This window comes from Hylobates moloch, unplaced genomic scaffold, assembly GCF_009828535.3.
Source record: "Hylobates moloch isolate HMO894 unplaced genomic scaffold, HMol_V3 SCAFFOLD_4, whole genome shotgun sequence".
NCBI classification, from domain to species: Eukaryota; Metazoa; Chordata; class Mammalia; order Primates; family Hylobatidae; genus Hylobates; species Hylobates moloch.
The window spans coordinates 48,168,380-48,183,787 of NW_026652279.1; the positions used below are offsets into that span (position 1 = coordinate 48,168,380).

General features: G+C 42.8%; 1 protein-coding gene across 5 annotated transcripts in view; it reads right to left on the reverse strand.

The window, feature by feature from the left end:
- SIDT1 (SID1 transmembrane family member 1) overlaps window positions 1-15,408 on the reverse strand; it is a 97,397-nt gene that overhangs the window by 10,739 nt on the left and 71,250 nt on the right. For 3 of the 5 annotated variants that reach the window (XM_032150150.2, XM_032150153.2, XM_032150152.2), the window contains 9 exons: window positions 14,867-14,940; window positions 13,925-13,991; window positions 11,779-11,852; window positions 10,676-10,799; window positions 10,357-10,474; window positions 7,747-7,883; window positions 6,716-6,824; window positions 3,841-3,855; window positions 2,742-2,818 (listed from right to left, as the gene is read on the reverse strand). In XM_032150150.2, coding sequence (XP_032006041.1) covers window positions 2,742-2,818; window positions 3,841-3,855; window positions 6,716-6,824; window positions 7,747-7,883; window positions 10,357-10,474; window positions 10,676-10,799; window positions 11,779-11,852; window positions 13,925-13,991; window positions 14,867-14,940 — 795 coding nt within the window. Of the gene's footprint in view, window positions 1-2,741; window positions 2,819-3,840; window positions 3,856-6,715; window positions 6,825-7,746; window positions 7,884-10,356; window positions 10,475-10,675; window positions 10,800-11,778; window positions 11,853-13,924; window positions 13,992-14,109; window positions 14,166-14,866; window positions 14,941-15,408 lie in introns of those variants that run through there. The other 2 variants (XM_032150154.2, XM_058437504.1) reach the window with 2 other exon arrangements.

The window sequence follows — 15,408 nt, forward strand, 5'->3', positions numbered from 1 at the left end:
GCCACTGCACTCCAGCCTGGGTGATAGAGCAAGACTCTGTCTCAAAATAAATAAACAAACAAACAAACAAATAAATGACAATTACTCTGACAGATTTATTCACAATCTGTCCCTGTTCTCTGCATACTACTTAAAACTTTTAGGAGAGATTTGATCATACTTTAATTTGTATAACCACTCATCTACTATTTAAAAGTAGTAATTCTTTGTCTTTTAGGTGATCCATCCAATTTGGAGGAAATAACTTCATTAAAAAAATTAATTCACCTATTAGAATGGCTTAAATCCTCAAACAGACAACACCAAACAGACAACACCAAATGCTGGCAACACCAAATGTTGTCAAACAGACAACACCAAATGCTGGCAAGGATGTGGAGCAACAGTAACACTCATTGCTGGTGGGAATGCAAAACGGTACAGCCACTTGGAAGACAGTTTCGCAGTTTCCTACAAAACTAAACATATGATTGCCATATAATCCAGCAATAGCTCCTTTTGATATTTAACAAAAGCAGTTGAAAACTTATGTCCACACAAAAACCTACACATGAATGTTATAGCAGCTTATTCATAATTACCCACACTTGGAAGCAATCAAAATGTCCTTTAGTGGGTGAATAAATAAACACGGCACATCCAGGCAACGGGATATTATTCAGTGCTAAATACAAATGAGCTATCAAGCCATGAAAAGACGTGGAGGAAACTTAAATGCCTATTACTAAGTGGAAGAAGTCAGTATGAAATGGCTATATACTGTATGATTCCAATTACATTTTGGAAAAAGAAAAACTGTGCCAATAGAAAAAAGATTAGTGGTTGCGAAGACTTAAGAGGGAGGAAGGGATGAATAGGCTGAGCACAGAGGATTTTTAGGGCAGTGGAACTGTCTTGTATGATAATATAATGGTAGGTACATGTCAACACGCTTGTCAAAACCCATGAGTGTACATCAAGAATGAGCATTAATGTAATGTAAACTTTACATGGGTAATAATGATGTGTCAGTGTAGGCTCATCAGCTGTAACCAATGTACCACTGTGGTTTGGAATGTCAATAGTGGGGGAGGCTGTGCGTGTGGGGAGTGGGGGCAGAGGGTATATGGAAAATTTCTGTATCTTCTGCTCAATTTTTCTGTGGATGTAAAGCTGCTGTAAAAAATATAAAGTCTATTAAAAAAAGGAAGCCTCCATCAATTAATGTAAAAAACAAAAACATTACTTGCCTCTCCTGTTTCACAGGTAAGCAGGAGAACTTGCCTCTCAAAATACTCACAAGTCCTAATGGACTATTTCATTCTCACCTGAATAAACCCTCCAGCCTCAATTCCCGTGTTTTTAGTGCTTACAGCTCCTGCCCAAGCTCTAGAGTGTTCACGGATTTCCGTATTCCTTTAGCAAAAATATTCTGATTATAAAGGATTAGAAGGTACTTGCTAAATACCTGTGTGACAGGCAATACTAGCATCACTAGTCCTGACTGCAGCACTTTGTAAAGCCTGGGGCAGTGGGCTCAGAGGAGGAAGGTAGCCTTCCCAAGATCACTGACCAGACAGCCAAGAGAGAGCTGGGACCAGGGCCCTAAGCTCTGGGCTCACTATAGAAATATATAATACACTGAAGTACATTTCAACCATCAAGCAATAAGCACAAGTTATAAAAATTTCTTGCTCATTGTGAAAATCAAACAATACAGAAATGCATAATGTGGAAGTGTAAGTTTGTAATAGACATGACTGGAGTGACCACGGGTCCCAGTTTGCTTGACATAGTCCTGGTTTACCCCTGCTGTCCTGGTGGAATTACTAGCGGTGTGCCCTTTCACTTCTACAAGGGTACCTCTTTGGATGATTATTTATAGGGGTACTCTGTCTTGATCCTCCCCATAGCTATGATCACTGCTCGTTTATTTTTATTTTATTTTTTAAAAATTTCATTATTGGGCAGGGCACGGTGGCTCACGTCTTTAATCCCAGCACTTTGGGAGTCTGAGGTGGGCGGATCGCCTGAGGTTGGGAGTTTGAGACCAGCCTGACCAACATGGAGAAACCCCGTCTCTACTACAAATACAAAATTAGCCAGGTGTGGTGGCGCATGCCTGTAATCCCATCTACTCAGGAGGCTGAGGCAGGAGAATCGCTTGAACCCGGGAGGTGGAGGTTGCGGTGAGCCGAGATCGTGCCACTGCAATCCAGCCTGGGTCAAGAGCAAAAATCCGTCTCAAAAAAAAAAAAATTCGTTATTATTTTTTATTTCCAAATTCTATTTTAAGCTCAGGGTTACATGGGCAGGACGTGTAGGTAAACACGTGCCATGGTGGTTTTGCTACACAGATCATCCCATCACCCAGGTATTAAGCCCAGCATTCATTAGCTGTTCTTCCTGATCCTCTCCCTCCTCCCAAGCTGTCCCCCCGCCCCGCCCTCCAACAGGCCCCATTGTGTGTTATTCCCCACCACGTGTCCGTAATCATCACTGTTTAACAGTTGGGTGGATGTATTTTCTCCTTTTTTATATACTAGCAAATATTTTGTTTATAAAAATGGGACCATGTTAGCTTGACTTTTATGAAAAAGAGTAAGCACCATGCTCCTTCTCCCACTAATGGGCCTTTAGCCACCCTGGGCCATCTGGCCCTCTTGATTTTAGGAGCCCTGAGTGACTGCCCCAAGCCTGTTCCTCCTACTATTCCCCTGCTTTCTGGGGGAGGGCCAAAGAACACAGGCACATGCACGTACCATATACAGGGGCCGGCTACACTGCTGGATACAGTCTGTGTAGAACACCATGGCAGCCCGCCGGAAAATTCCCAAATCTGTTGATAATACAAATGCATGGTGAGAAGGCTTAGTCAACGAAAATACAAATACTCTGAAGTGGCCCAAGCTTTTGGAGCCAGAATGATGTCATCCTCACTTCACTAAAATGCATTAGAATGCTTCGCACCTAATAGGTGCGCAATAAGTATTTGCTTTGAAAAATAGTATCATCATAGAGGGATGCCATATCCGTGCATTACACAGCAGAAAGGCGAGGAAGATGGACATGAACAACAAGCACTCGCAAATAGCATGGGTGGCTGGTGGACCCTTATTCTGTCTCCTTCAGCTAAGCTTCTTTTCGTTTACAGTTTACTCTGGTGGTGTTTTCTTTATAGTAGAGATGTTATGGGTCCCCTCAATCTACTTTAAAACACATGCTGTCTCTAGAGGATGGGAAATCTTAGCTTGGAAAGGTTCAGATCTGTTATTTCTCAATGTGGTTATAAGTTAGTAACAATTGAACTAAAGGACCCTAGGTTCTACTTAGCATGTTCAGAAAATCTATCTGAACTGAAACAATCATCAAGGGAAGGTAAGTTAAGGTGGGGAGAAAAAGACAGGAAAGTTTTTTTAAATACAGTTGAAAAGGATGATATGCAATGCAGCGAGTGTGTGTGTTATAATGTTACACGAACAGTCAGGGTCAAAGGCGGGCTGTGTTTCTGTGAGCTGTCCACACCACAGATATCAAATGCCAGTCTGGGTCTGCCCAAAGCAAACATTTTCCAGAGCGTGGATCTCAGCTGTGTTGTGAATCCTTCTCCTCCTCAAGGTTACCCCCATGGTCAATTTAATCAGGAGGGAGAAACCTGTCTCTGTGGCAGCCCAGAAGAGGCGTGGAGCAGGCTGGGGTGGAGTGCAGCCTCCCCTCTGAGCCTCTCTCTGGCTCCCCACTCCCATGGAGTCTGCACAGCCTGAAAGAGAGTGTTCAGGGAGCAGGGCTGCCAGGACAGCCAGGTGGGTCACTTTGATACAAAAACAATCTAGACCCCTGGAAAGGATGGCTGAACATTACCTGTGTCAGACACATCTGAATCAGTAGGAAGCAGAGAAGAAAGGAGAAAAAAAAAAGAGACGTGTAAGAAAGTAGCCAAACATGAAAACTACCAGTCATTTTATTTTTTCTCGAGATGGATGACTTTAATTTTGCTTTCTGATTATAAAAATAATGTTTACTTGTCAAAAAGAACACAGGATCTTTCTGCTTGTCTCAAACATTCAGAAGTCTTCAAATCCTCAAAGAGTGAATTGAGACTTTTCTCTCTCCCTGTCTACTTTTGTGCACTGCTTGCAATTTATAATCCAGCCTCTCTCATGAGAAATCCCTGAGGTCCTTTTCCAGAGCTCTGGGACTGGGGGACACAGTAGTGATTTGGAGAAGCAGCTCTGTGGTTTATGAGAGCTAACGATGAAATGTTCTTCCTCATTGCTGCTGCCTTTCCTGTGTCCACATTTATTTGCTTGTGTAGCAAGAGGGGCCACAGAGAAAGGACGTGTGATTAGAAAGCAAAGGCAGCTTATGACATGGGTAGAAAGGCTGGAGTCAGCTGAACACTGTCCACGAATCCAACTTCCTGGCTTTGGACTAAATTTAGATACAATCATTGTCAACGATGAAATAGAAAGTTTTCTTTTGACTCTGGTACGTCTGTAACCACCTGGGGAAGACTCCATGGGTACGGAAATGGAAACTATTCAGTTAAACTACAGACTGGCTAGCTCCCATTTGCCCTACTAGGCCCACCTGCCATGAGTCTCTCTCCTGGGGACCCACCACACTGGGGAGACAGGCCTGTGTGGACGATATCAGTGGGTTCCCTGACTTTCCTTGGACAATGGGGAATTCCAGCAGGACACTGCAGGGACAAAGGAAAGAGAGTGAGCTCAGAGGGCTTATTTGCTGGCATCTTCCCTGTGAGGTTACCGCGGGCTGTCCAGAATGTCCATGAAAGGTCACTGCTCCTTTCAGAGTGACTATTTTCCCCGTAACTCTCTCTTTCTACATTTTGGGAACCATGTCTTCCCTGTCCTTTGGGGCTTATAGATGTAAAAGCTTCACTGCTGCTAACCCCAAGTTTCCATGATATCCCTTTCATTCCCCTCTACCCCATCTTTGTGAATAGTGCTTCTGTTAATAAATCCTTCTCTATCTTTGTGTGTGACATCTTTTTCCTGTTGGGACCCTAACCAATTATTCCATGGTCATAATATGATACGCTAAATTTCACTTCTTTTAAAAGATAAGATAATTTGGCATTGCAAAATTGCATAAGGCAAAGGTGGTATAAATATATTAAAGCTCCTCTACATATTAGAGGTCACTACCATTGCATATATCTGCACTCAGTTTATTTTTCCAACTCTGGAAGAAACCAGAGCAACAATGCTCCCAATTATTTCCCTTTTGAAAGTTTAGTTTGTATGACTTCACTTACCTTCTGTCTGGTGGAGGAGCATGACCAGCGTGCCCTGCCAGATGTTCTACACAACTGGCTCAAGTAACTGGGGGATTTGGAGGTATGATGGCTATGTTCATGCCAAAGGTAAATCTACTGACCATGGCAAAAGAACTAACCTTTGAAAACGAGCAATTGCTCTATTCGGTCTTCTAGTCTTAAAGCCATTTGTTTATGTAGAATTGCTCTTAGACCTGGACAAGAGGGTCCCATATTTTAGAGGCCTTATTCCCTCATGAGTGAGGAGTCTGCAGGGCCAAAGGATTCCTCTTTTCCTTCTAGAAATTCTGAATTCCAGGGCACCAGAAGTGTCTACCTGCCCAGAAGGCTCCGGGCCTGCTCTAAGGCCTGCATAGCCCCCTTCCCTTGTCTATCCTCCTGAGGGCAGATGGTACCACTAGGGCATACCTCCAGGGGCAGGGAATGGCCAAGTGGTGGCCATTTGTGCGGGAAATGGATGAACACCAGATGTCGGGCAAAGGTGCCACATGCACACCCGTGAGACTCCTTAAGACACAACCAGAGGTAGAAAAAAAGTGTTCTTTGAGGAACCAAGAATTTTAAATTTGAACCTAGGCCTTCTAATTTAGTTGCAATGGAGGTATATTTTTCCCTCCCTCCCTTCCTCCCTCCTTTCATGTATTTAATAGCTTTTTAGTCTGCTTTATGACTTTGATGTTCTTACACATAAGCTATGCAGGCTTTTATTTGGACTTTTGCTCTGGGCTTTGTTAATATCAGAGGTTTGCCTATGTTTACATATAATAATTTGCCTTGAAATAGACAAAAGGATATTTCAGTCTGACTTCCTGGAACTTAAAATGATTTTTTAAAATTTAAATGCTCTAAAACCACTTGAATCTGTTCCCATATATGATGATCAACCAACAGCAAATCACAAGCTGATTTCTGTAGAACATTCAGTGCTCTCTGATAAGTTGGAGGGAGCTCAGCAGGTGTCCTGCCTCTAAGATTGGCAAGTTGGTCTCAAAATTTCCAGCCCTAGAATCTGAGAATACATAATTCATTCTTGACAACCATTTAGCATGGTTAGAGAAATGCTCCCTTTGAATGCTGCAAACTGAAAAATGTTCCTCTAGGTGGAACTAGTGGTATGATGATCATGCCATTCTCTAAATACAAGTCAAAGTTTGGCAGACTGTAAAGTGTTTGCAACCAGGGGTTGGAGGTACACCTCATCTCTGAGGTGTGGCAAACCTTAGTTTCTCAGCTGAAAATAGAACTAGTGATAATAGCTTATCACTATCCTATAAGGGAGAGGAAGCTCTTGGAGAGAATATATGCTATTAAACATGGCATAGAATTCAGAGCATGTATTCACGGTGACCAGTAACACGTTCATTCAGCATAAGTAAAGGCAAAGTCTGCTTTTTTTGATTTGTGTGATTAGTATAGAATTAACAGGTGACTCACCTATCTTGAAACGACCCATATAATATATCTGGGTGCTGAGGGCTAGCGAGGCCAGAACGTGGATTGCAGAGAAGATGACCCAGAACCACACGTCATTTTTTCCAAACACCTAGGAGTAAAGATGGAAGTTACCTTCATCTGGGGTTTTCCCTAGAAAACTCATCAAAATCATCCTCTCTCTTGTATGTGTAAGGAGTCAAAAACAGCTGTGTGCACATTCTGTTTTTCTCCCCCTCTGGAAACGCCCATGGTTCTTACTCCCAGGGGACAGGAAAAAAAAAAAAGGCTACTAGGCCAAATGAAAATGGAAAAATAGGAGAGGCAGCCGAATAGCAATGGTGAAGGGGCAACGGGTCTAAAGTGGGGGCGAATGTGCTTCAAATAACCAAAACAGGCAACACGTGTTGCCCATGCATATTTAGAAGGTGGTTTCTGTTTTTTCCAGTCAGCTTATATACCCCTATTCCACTTTCACATGAGTCAGGTCTAGCTTTATATTAAAATTATCCTGCGGTTGTTTTACAGGTGCCTAATACATTATTAAAAATAACCAACTAGGCGGGGCACGGTGGCTCACGCCTGTAATCCCAGCACTTTGAGAGGCCGAGGTGGGCGGATCATGAGGTCAGGAGTTTGAGACCAGCCTGGGCAACGTGGTGAAACTCTGTCTCTACAAAAATTAGCCGGGTGTGGTGGTGGGCGCCTGTAGTCCCAACTACTCAGGAGGCTGAGGCAGGAGAATTGCTCGAACCCGGGAGGTGGAGGTTGCAGTGAGCTGAGATCGCGCCACTGCACTCCAGCCTGGTGACAGAGCAAGACTCTGTCAAAAACAAACAAACAAACAAAAAAACTAAATAACGAAGTAAAAGTGTGCCATGAGTGGGCCAATGATGAAAGTGTGTCATGAGATGAAAGTGTGTCATGAACTGAGGATTTTGATTAATCCAAACCTGTTCACTTGATTGTTGTTTGTTTATTGGACCTAGGGGGGCACTTTTTGAGAGCCAGGTGGAAGAAGGTGGGGGACGCACCACTCCAAGGACGGTGACCATGATGACCACAGCAAAGGAGGCATAGGCGGAGTAGGCGCTGGCATTGATGTCTGGGTGGCGGGTCTGGTAGAGCTTCAGCATGCACAGGCCAGCGATCATGTACATGAAGGAGGTGTCTGAGGATCCAAAGGAGGAGCCAGACGATCAGGATTCAGTAGGTGACAGACAGATGATATTTTCTAGATTTTTCTTCAGACTCTGAGTACCCCTCACTTCAATCCATGGACTATTTGCTACCCGCGGACTGTGTGGAGACCTCTAACGTGTCAGCCTCCTGGCACATTCTCTAGGCAGACCCCACGTACTCCACTTCTAAACCTCTCTAAGGCTGCCCTTTAGTTCACAGAAGAAAAACATCTGATATAATAAATAAATAACTCCTCTTTCACAGAAGAAGAGTGTCTGATATGATAAACAACTCTCCTCACTTGCGTTTTAGACGCTGGTGTTCAACAACAATAACAAAAGAATTCCTAATGGTGATAGTGTAGGCAGTGTGACCATACAATGAGCCCCAGATGGGTGTGGGAGGTCGTTCTCAGCACCCTAAAATATAATCACATAGATTACTGCACATTTATAGCTTTATAGCCTAGTGATGGAAAACAGCTAGAAATAAAATGGAGCTTACTGCATTAGAATTGTGGAAATGCAAATTAAGATAACAATGCAATGCCTCCATTTTACTCAAAAACTTGGTAAAAACTTTAAGTGTCTGACAGTAACAAATGTTAGTGATGATCTGGTGAATGGGAAGTCTCACACAGCTATTGGGAAAGGGAATTAATGCTCTGGAGAGAAATTTGTCAGTTTTTGGTAAAATAGAAGGTGCACAAACCAAGTAACTAAAAAGTTCTACTTCTAGGTATCCCAAGGAACCTCTCTCACATACATACAAAGAGACATATAGAAAGATGATCATTGCAGTGTTATCTATAATAGCAAAATATGGGCAACATCCAAACGCTGTTCAATAGAGGAATTGATAAATGTGATACTTTTTGTTATACAATATGACAACCCTTAAAAATGAGTGAACTACATGTCCTTGATATAATATTGATAAATCTTGAAAACATATTCTTGAATGAAAAAAGGCTGCAGAACACAGAATGATAAACTACTATTAATTTGCTACAAATATAGAAAAATTATAAAAACAAACCGGAAAGGTAAATATCAAATTAATCATGGTTATTTCCTTTAGGGGAGGAAGGAGGAGATTAAGTTTGAAAGTGCATCAAAACAGGACCTCAACTTTATCACAGTGCTTTATGCTTTAAAAAGTAGATCTAGGCAAATATTTTAAAATGTTGACATTTGTTCACTCTGAGTGGTGAATGACATCATTCTCTGTAGTTTTCTCTATTGAAAATGTTTTCTAATTAAAAAAATTAAATGTGACAGAGTTCTGTGGTGCTCAAAGTTAACACCAGAAGCCAGAGCACAAACATTAAATGACCATTTAAAAAATCCGCATCCTTGAGCGTGGAGGACGTTGTTACTTGCTAGACAGCATAAGCTCTTCCCTTCCTCCTTCTTAACAGCATCTCAATACTAACTGAATGTCTACCCGCTTTCAATTCAGAAATGCACACTGTCTCAGCCCCTTTGCTTCAGGAAAGCTAATCCCACATTTGGCTCCAGGGACGGGGCTGATTGGTCTAAAGATAGTCCCAACTTTTTTACTGATTGGTGAAGCAACCTGAGTCTGAGCTAACCAGTGCTTGGAGAATGATTCAAGAATGGGCTCATGGGGCTGGATGTGGTGGCTCGTGCCTGTAATCCCAGCACATTGGGAGGCAGAGGCAGGCGGATCACCTGAGGTCAGGAGTTCAAGACCAGCTTGGCCAACATGGTGAAACCCCGTCTCTACCAAAAAAATACAAAAATTAGCTGGGCGTGGTGGTGCGCACCAGTAGTCCCAGCTACTGGGGAGGCTGAGGGAGGAGGATCACTTGAACCCCTGAGGCGGGGATTGCAGTGAGCTCAGATCATGCCACTGCACTCCAGCCTGGGTGACAGGGCCAGATTCTGCCTCAAAAAAAAAAAAAAAAAAAAAAAAAAGAATGGGCTCATGACTGTTTAAGCTACTGAGATGTGAAAGGATGTTATCTGTGGCTTTCTCAAAAAACAGCTTCCTTGCTCTTAATTGAAGGCTTCTGGAACCCAGCTTGCCGCCTCCTCTGGAATTGTTGGGTGGAACTATGAAGCCAGGGGCTGCTACAGTTACTTTTGCCACCATCAGGGAAGATAGCCTGAGGATAAAACCAACGTACAGGCTGGGTACAATCAAAGGGATCACAGAGAAACGAAGGCAGAGTCACCAGATAAATCAACCACAAGCCCTTTCTACATCTGGATGCCCTTATTATTCAATCCAACATAAATTGGGTTCTCCATATCTTTCATCCCAAAGCAGTCTAACTGCTCAATTAGGTCATACTCTGTGTGGAGATCCTCTCTGATCACTTCAGCTCACATAAAATGCCATTTGATCCTTGCAAGCATGACTTTGTTATTTTTGGGGAGGGTTCCAGGATAAGATTCACGATTCAAATCTGTATAGTAGATATAAGTTCTAATTACCGAATTGGAAGTTGGAATAATTAGGGCAGACATGGTAGCAAGCACTGAGCACCCCTTCCATCATCAACGCAATGCCCATAGCGTAGAAGAGACCAAAGTGTTTGGGAATCCCGTACTCCTGAAAAAGGAGAAAGGGTGGTCAATAGATACTAAATAGTGCCATATCCACCACATCACTAATCTGGAAGCCCATGCTTCTGGCATCATGTAGTTTATTACACATAATAAATCATCACACCATTAAGCCAGATGTCCCACCCCTTTGCAGATCCTGTTTGGATCCATAACCCTTCCTAGCTCACACCCACTCTCTCCTCACCACAGCAAAGATGTCCTTGGCTTCCAGGGCTCTCCGATGGAGGATGTCCCGGCGCAAGACTATCAACAGGAAGAGCAAGCCCAGAAGCACGTGGCCCAGATTGCTGAGAATGTTGTTGAAGGCACTACAGGGATGAATGAGAGACTGTGAGAGACTCAAGACCATCAAAAGGACCCAGAGAATACATGATGCATGAAGGAATGAATGAATTCAGCATCAGTGTTTTCCATTAACCTTTCCATAAGATTTCAAGATCAGAAAAGTATTAGAAATCCTCTTTAACCCAACTCCTCCATTTTGTGATGCTTACTTAGCCTGTGACAACGTGTCTGTTTCCTCTCAAGGGTGCCTGCTTCGCTTCCTAACACCCTCCCATCCTCTCTTATCCCAGTGGCATTTGTATAGTATGAATCCTGGGAAAGACAGCTGCTTCAAAGACAGGCAAGTGTTTCAGCTACACCGCGAGAGAGAGTTCTCACAGGTGGACCCGTGTGTGTTGATGTTCAGCTCTCTAACTGTGAATTTCAGGTAAGTGTCAGCCAATCACAGCCAGCAGCTTTATTTGAGGAAATGAATGCTGGTTCAGCTCTAGAGCAAGAAGCTAGACTCCCAACTCCCAGGCAATGCTTCTTCCACATCACCAAGTTCTGGTGGCTAGAGCATGGCCTGGGAGGCCATAGGGCTGGGTTTGCGTCTTGCACTACTTAGCAACTGAGGGACCTTCAGCAAGTCCTCACCTGCCTTCATCTAAAAATAGGGATCATAGTAATGTCTATCTCACGAGGTTGTTTAATGGATTGAATGAGACAATAGGTTGCCAGCTCATGCCTGTGAACAAATGCCACCACAGCTAGAGATCTGACATTTAAAAAAATGTCACTGCTCTCATCTCAGCAGGCAGTATGCTAAGGAATGTTTCCTGAGAACCACATACAGGAACGAGAGGAGCATACCTGGTCTCAACTTCTTGGTTTAGTTCCTTTTTACCCTTGAATAGGGTCGTTTTCCACAGTTGTTTTTAGTATTTTTAAAAACCGAAATCACAACATTAGACAGAAAGGCATCTCTAAATGCCTCATGGGCAACCAGAGGACTGGGTTTACCTCAGGACGCCCAAGGGGTGAGCACAGAGGAAGTTGTAGTAACAGATGTCCTGGTTGCCAGTGACATTTACCACCTGTAAAATCAAGAGTGAGAAGGGGAAATGTGGTTTTCTTCTGTCCTCTGAGCCCCAGCCGGAACACAAAGAGCAGACAGGGCTCACGGAGATGCGCTGTCACTAGTTTACAATGTAACCGGTGCTCCTCTGCACAGATGGGCCATTATCTGCCACCTTACACAGCACAGGCACTTTTTTTCCAAAAAAGTTACCATCTTGCTTTGAATGGGAATATTCTGTGTACCCCCTTATGCAGCCCCAAGGTGGAATTCATCCAAATGTGTTTCCTTTGTTATCATGATAAAAGGACTATGAAAGAATGCTAACATTGGGACCTTTCAGGACTGTCACACTATGTCTTATTTTCTAGGTTAATGCAGAGGGGATATAGAGCTGTCCCATTCTCTGGGTAGAAATGGTAAACCTGAGGCAGGTAGACACGAGGAGATGTGTGTTCAGCTTTCCCTATTTATCACCATCTCTGTCAAGAACTTTCCCAAACCACAGTCCAGGTGTATCTTCTGACAGTCCCCCAAAGTATGCAGAGAAGATTTAGATTATAAACAGTGGTGCTCAAACCTCATGAAGTCCTTGTTCTCATTGCATAATAAGTATGCAGTTGACTAAATATTATTAGATCATTAACACACAAACTTGGCTGTATGTTGGAATCACTGGGGGTTTAAACACTACAGTTGCCTGGCTCCACCCTCACAGACTCTGATCTAATTGGAGTACAGCCTGGACACTGGGATTTGTAAAAGCTTCCCAGGTGACCTTAATGCACAGCGAAGTCTGAGGGCCACTGCATTAGAAACAACTTCAGCTTTTTGCTATTGTAAATGGGCTTTCTACTGTGTAATAAATTCTATAGAAGGTCATTTAAGTGACCTTGGCCTAGGATTCTATGGAGGAATGAGGATTCTCAAACTACTTTCATATTATTTTTGCTCAAGAAATGTTTGTTTTTATTTTACATTTTCTTTTTACTGTAATATTTTGTTAGTTTCATGAAGCTTTTTTTTTCTTTTTTTTTTTTTTGTTCTTGAGACACGGTCTCACTCTGTCACTCAGGCTGGAGTGCAGTGGCGCAATCTCAGCTTACTGAAATCTACACCTCCCAGGCTCAAGCAATCCTCCCACTTCAGCCTCCCGAGTAGCTGGGACCACAGGTGTGTGCCACTACTCAGCTAATTTTTTTTGTATTTTTGGTAGAGACAGGGTTTCGCCATGTTGCCCAGGCTGGTCTCAAACTCCTGAGCTCAGGCAATCCCCCCGCCTAGGCCTCCCAAAGTTCTGGGATTACAGATGTGAGCCACCATGCCCAGCCACAAAGGTGTTTTTAATTTTACAAAAAAAATTTACCTTCAATGGGAAGGCACAGGCTAGATTAGCTATCAGGTTCCTTTGTTTTAGTCTGGAACTTTATTTACTCTACTCATTATCCCATAATGATCAGAAAGCTCAGAGTGTTAACAGATGCAGTGGATAGATATCATGACTGAACGAGCACAAGGTAATACTTTCAGACTGGTAGACAAAATAATACAAGAGATTGCAGCTCCCTTTGTGATAAAACAATTGGGAACTAGATTGAAAGGTCAGTTAAAGATGAAGCAATGGGCTGGGTGTGGTGGCTCATGCCTGTAATCCCAGTATTTTGGGAGGCTGAAGCAGGCGGATCACCTGAGGTCAGGAGTTTGAGACCAGACTGGCTAACATGGTGAAACCCCACCCCTATTAAAAATACACAAAAATTTAGCTGGGCATGGTGGCACATGCCCGTAGTTCCAGCTACTCGGGAGGCTGAGGCAGGAGAATTGCTTGAATCCAGGAGGCAGAGGTTGCAGTGAGCCGACATCGTGCCATTGCACTCCAGCCAGGGTGACAGAGCGAGACTGTGTAAAAAAAAAAAAAAGAGAGAGAGAGAGAGAAAGAGGAAGCAATAGTGAACTCCAATTGGAACCCCAGTGGGAAATTCCTGAATGGATCCTAAGTTGTACCTCTCTCTGTCAGTCACAGTGGAGACTCTCCCTGCAGAAAGAAAGCCGGGATTCTGGGGCTGGGGCTGGGGCTGGGGCAGCACTTACTGTCTGGTATGTAATGACCAGCTGGATCACGGGCAGCGCGTAAAACACAGCGATGGTGATGATGTTCCTATGCAGGCAGAAAGAACCAGAAGTAGTTATTTTGAAATGAACAGTGGAATCTTTGGTTAATATTTTTAAAAGAATGCTTCCACCCCATAAGTCCATAATTAACTTGCAAAAGTAACCAGAAGCTGATTATGTGGTTCCTGTTTCTCCAGTCGTCCTCTCCCTTCTCTTGCATTGGGGCATTTGGTACACAGTATCTTGTCTAAAGGGGAATTAAAGAAGTAAAGAAAAACTTCCCTTGGATACTTTTAGTTAGGTTGCAGAGGCAAAAACTGAAAATACTAACTGAAATGTATTTTTTAAAAAGGTTAATGATTGGTACCCAACAAATATTAGGGTTTCCTTTTTCTTTCTTTTCTTACAACCATTTGTAACACAGTATAAGTAGTACCTGCTTCTGGTTTAACAAAATCATTTATGAGGGCCTATCTCTTTAGGCTGCTGTTAGATTAAACATCAGAGTGTAAGTAATGAGTGATGGATCACGTGAAAGGGGTGTGGTTTCCAAACTGATGGTCCCACTATGAAATTTCATGTGGCCCCATTGTCCCTTATTTCCTTCTAAGATCTGCATGCAAGTAAAAGGGCATCCTTCAAGAGAAAATAAGGGCAGGAGCTGTCACAAGAGTACAATACTCAGCTTGGGGGTTTCTGAGGGGAGAGAAGATTTCTTGCAAGGCAGCTCAGCCTCTTGGCTGGGAGGGAGGCTGTGTCCATGTGTGTGGCCATGGCAGGTCTACTGATAGTTGGCTGGTAACGTCATCCCCTATGCCTGTGCCTCATTAAACACTAAAACCTTGTGCCTAAGTGGTTGTGGCTCTTACAAAGAAAACTGTTTATTTAAGGGAACCATGGTCCTACTGGTCATCTACTTACCAAAAATAAATTTTATATTTTTTGCTGACAATTCTCCGGTCCTTCCTGGACAAATCTGACAGGTAAAGGAACATCTGGAATGCCAAATAAACAGAGAATGCGAAACTGTACTCAGCTCTTTATGCATGAGATACAAAGGCAAACGTAACAAATGTCTCAATTTAAATTAAAATTGTTGAAATTATTCAAGGGATACAATTATTCAAATTTACTAAATTTGATTAAGTAAATAAAATTTACTTGATTAAAATTATTTAAGACTTTTCTTTTGATGTTGTTTTTCCCATGATACCTTAATAAAAATCCTAGTATTTTCCTTGGAATATTAAGGATTGGCTGATGTGGGCAACTTATTGGGAGTCTTGAGTGCTTCTTATATATCAAGAATTGATTTCCCAGCTTTCAGAGCTGTCCGCTGTGTGGTTCTTGAACTACATAGGGCTGAAACTGTGCATTTCCCCTTCATATCTTTTGCAGGATATGACACAAAATAATAATTACAAGCCAGAAACAAATGAGCTTTCCTTCTGAAAGATGATATG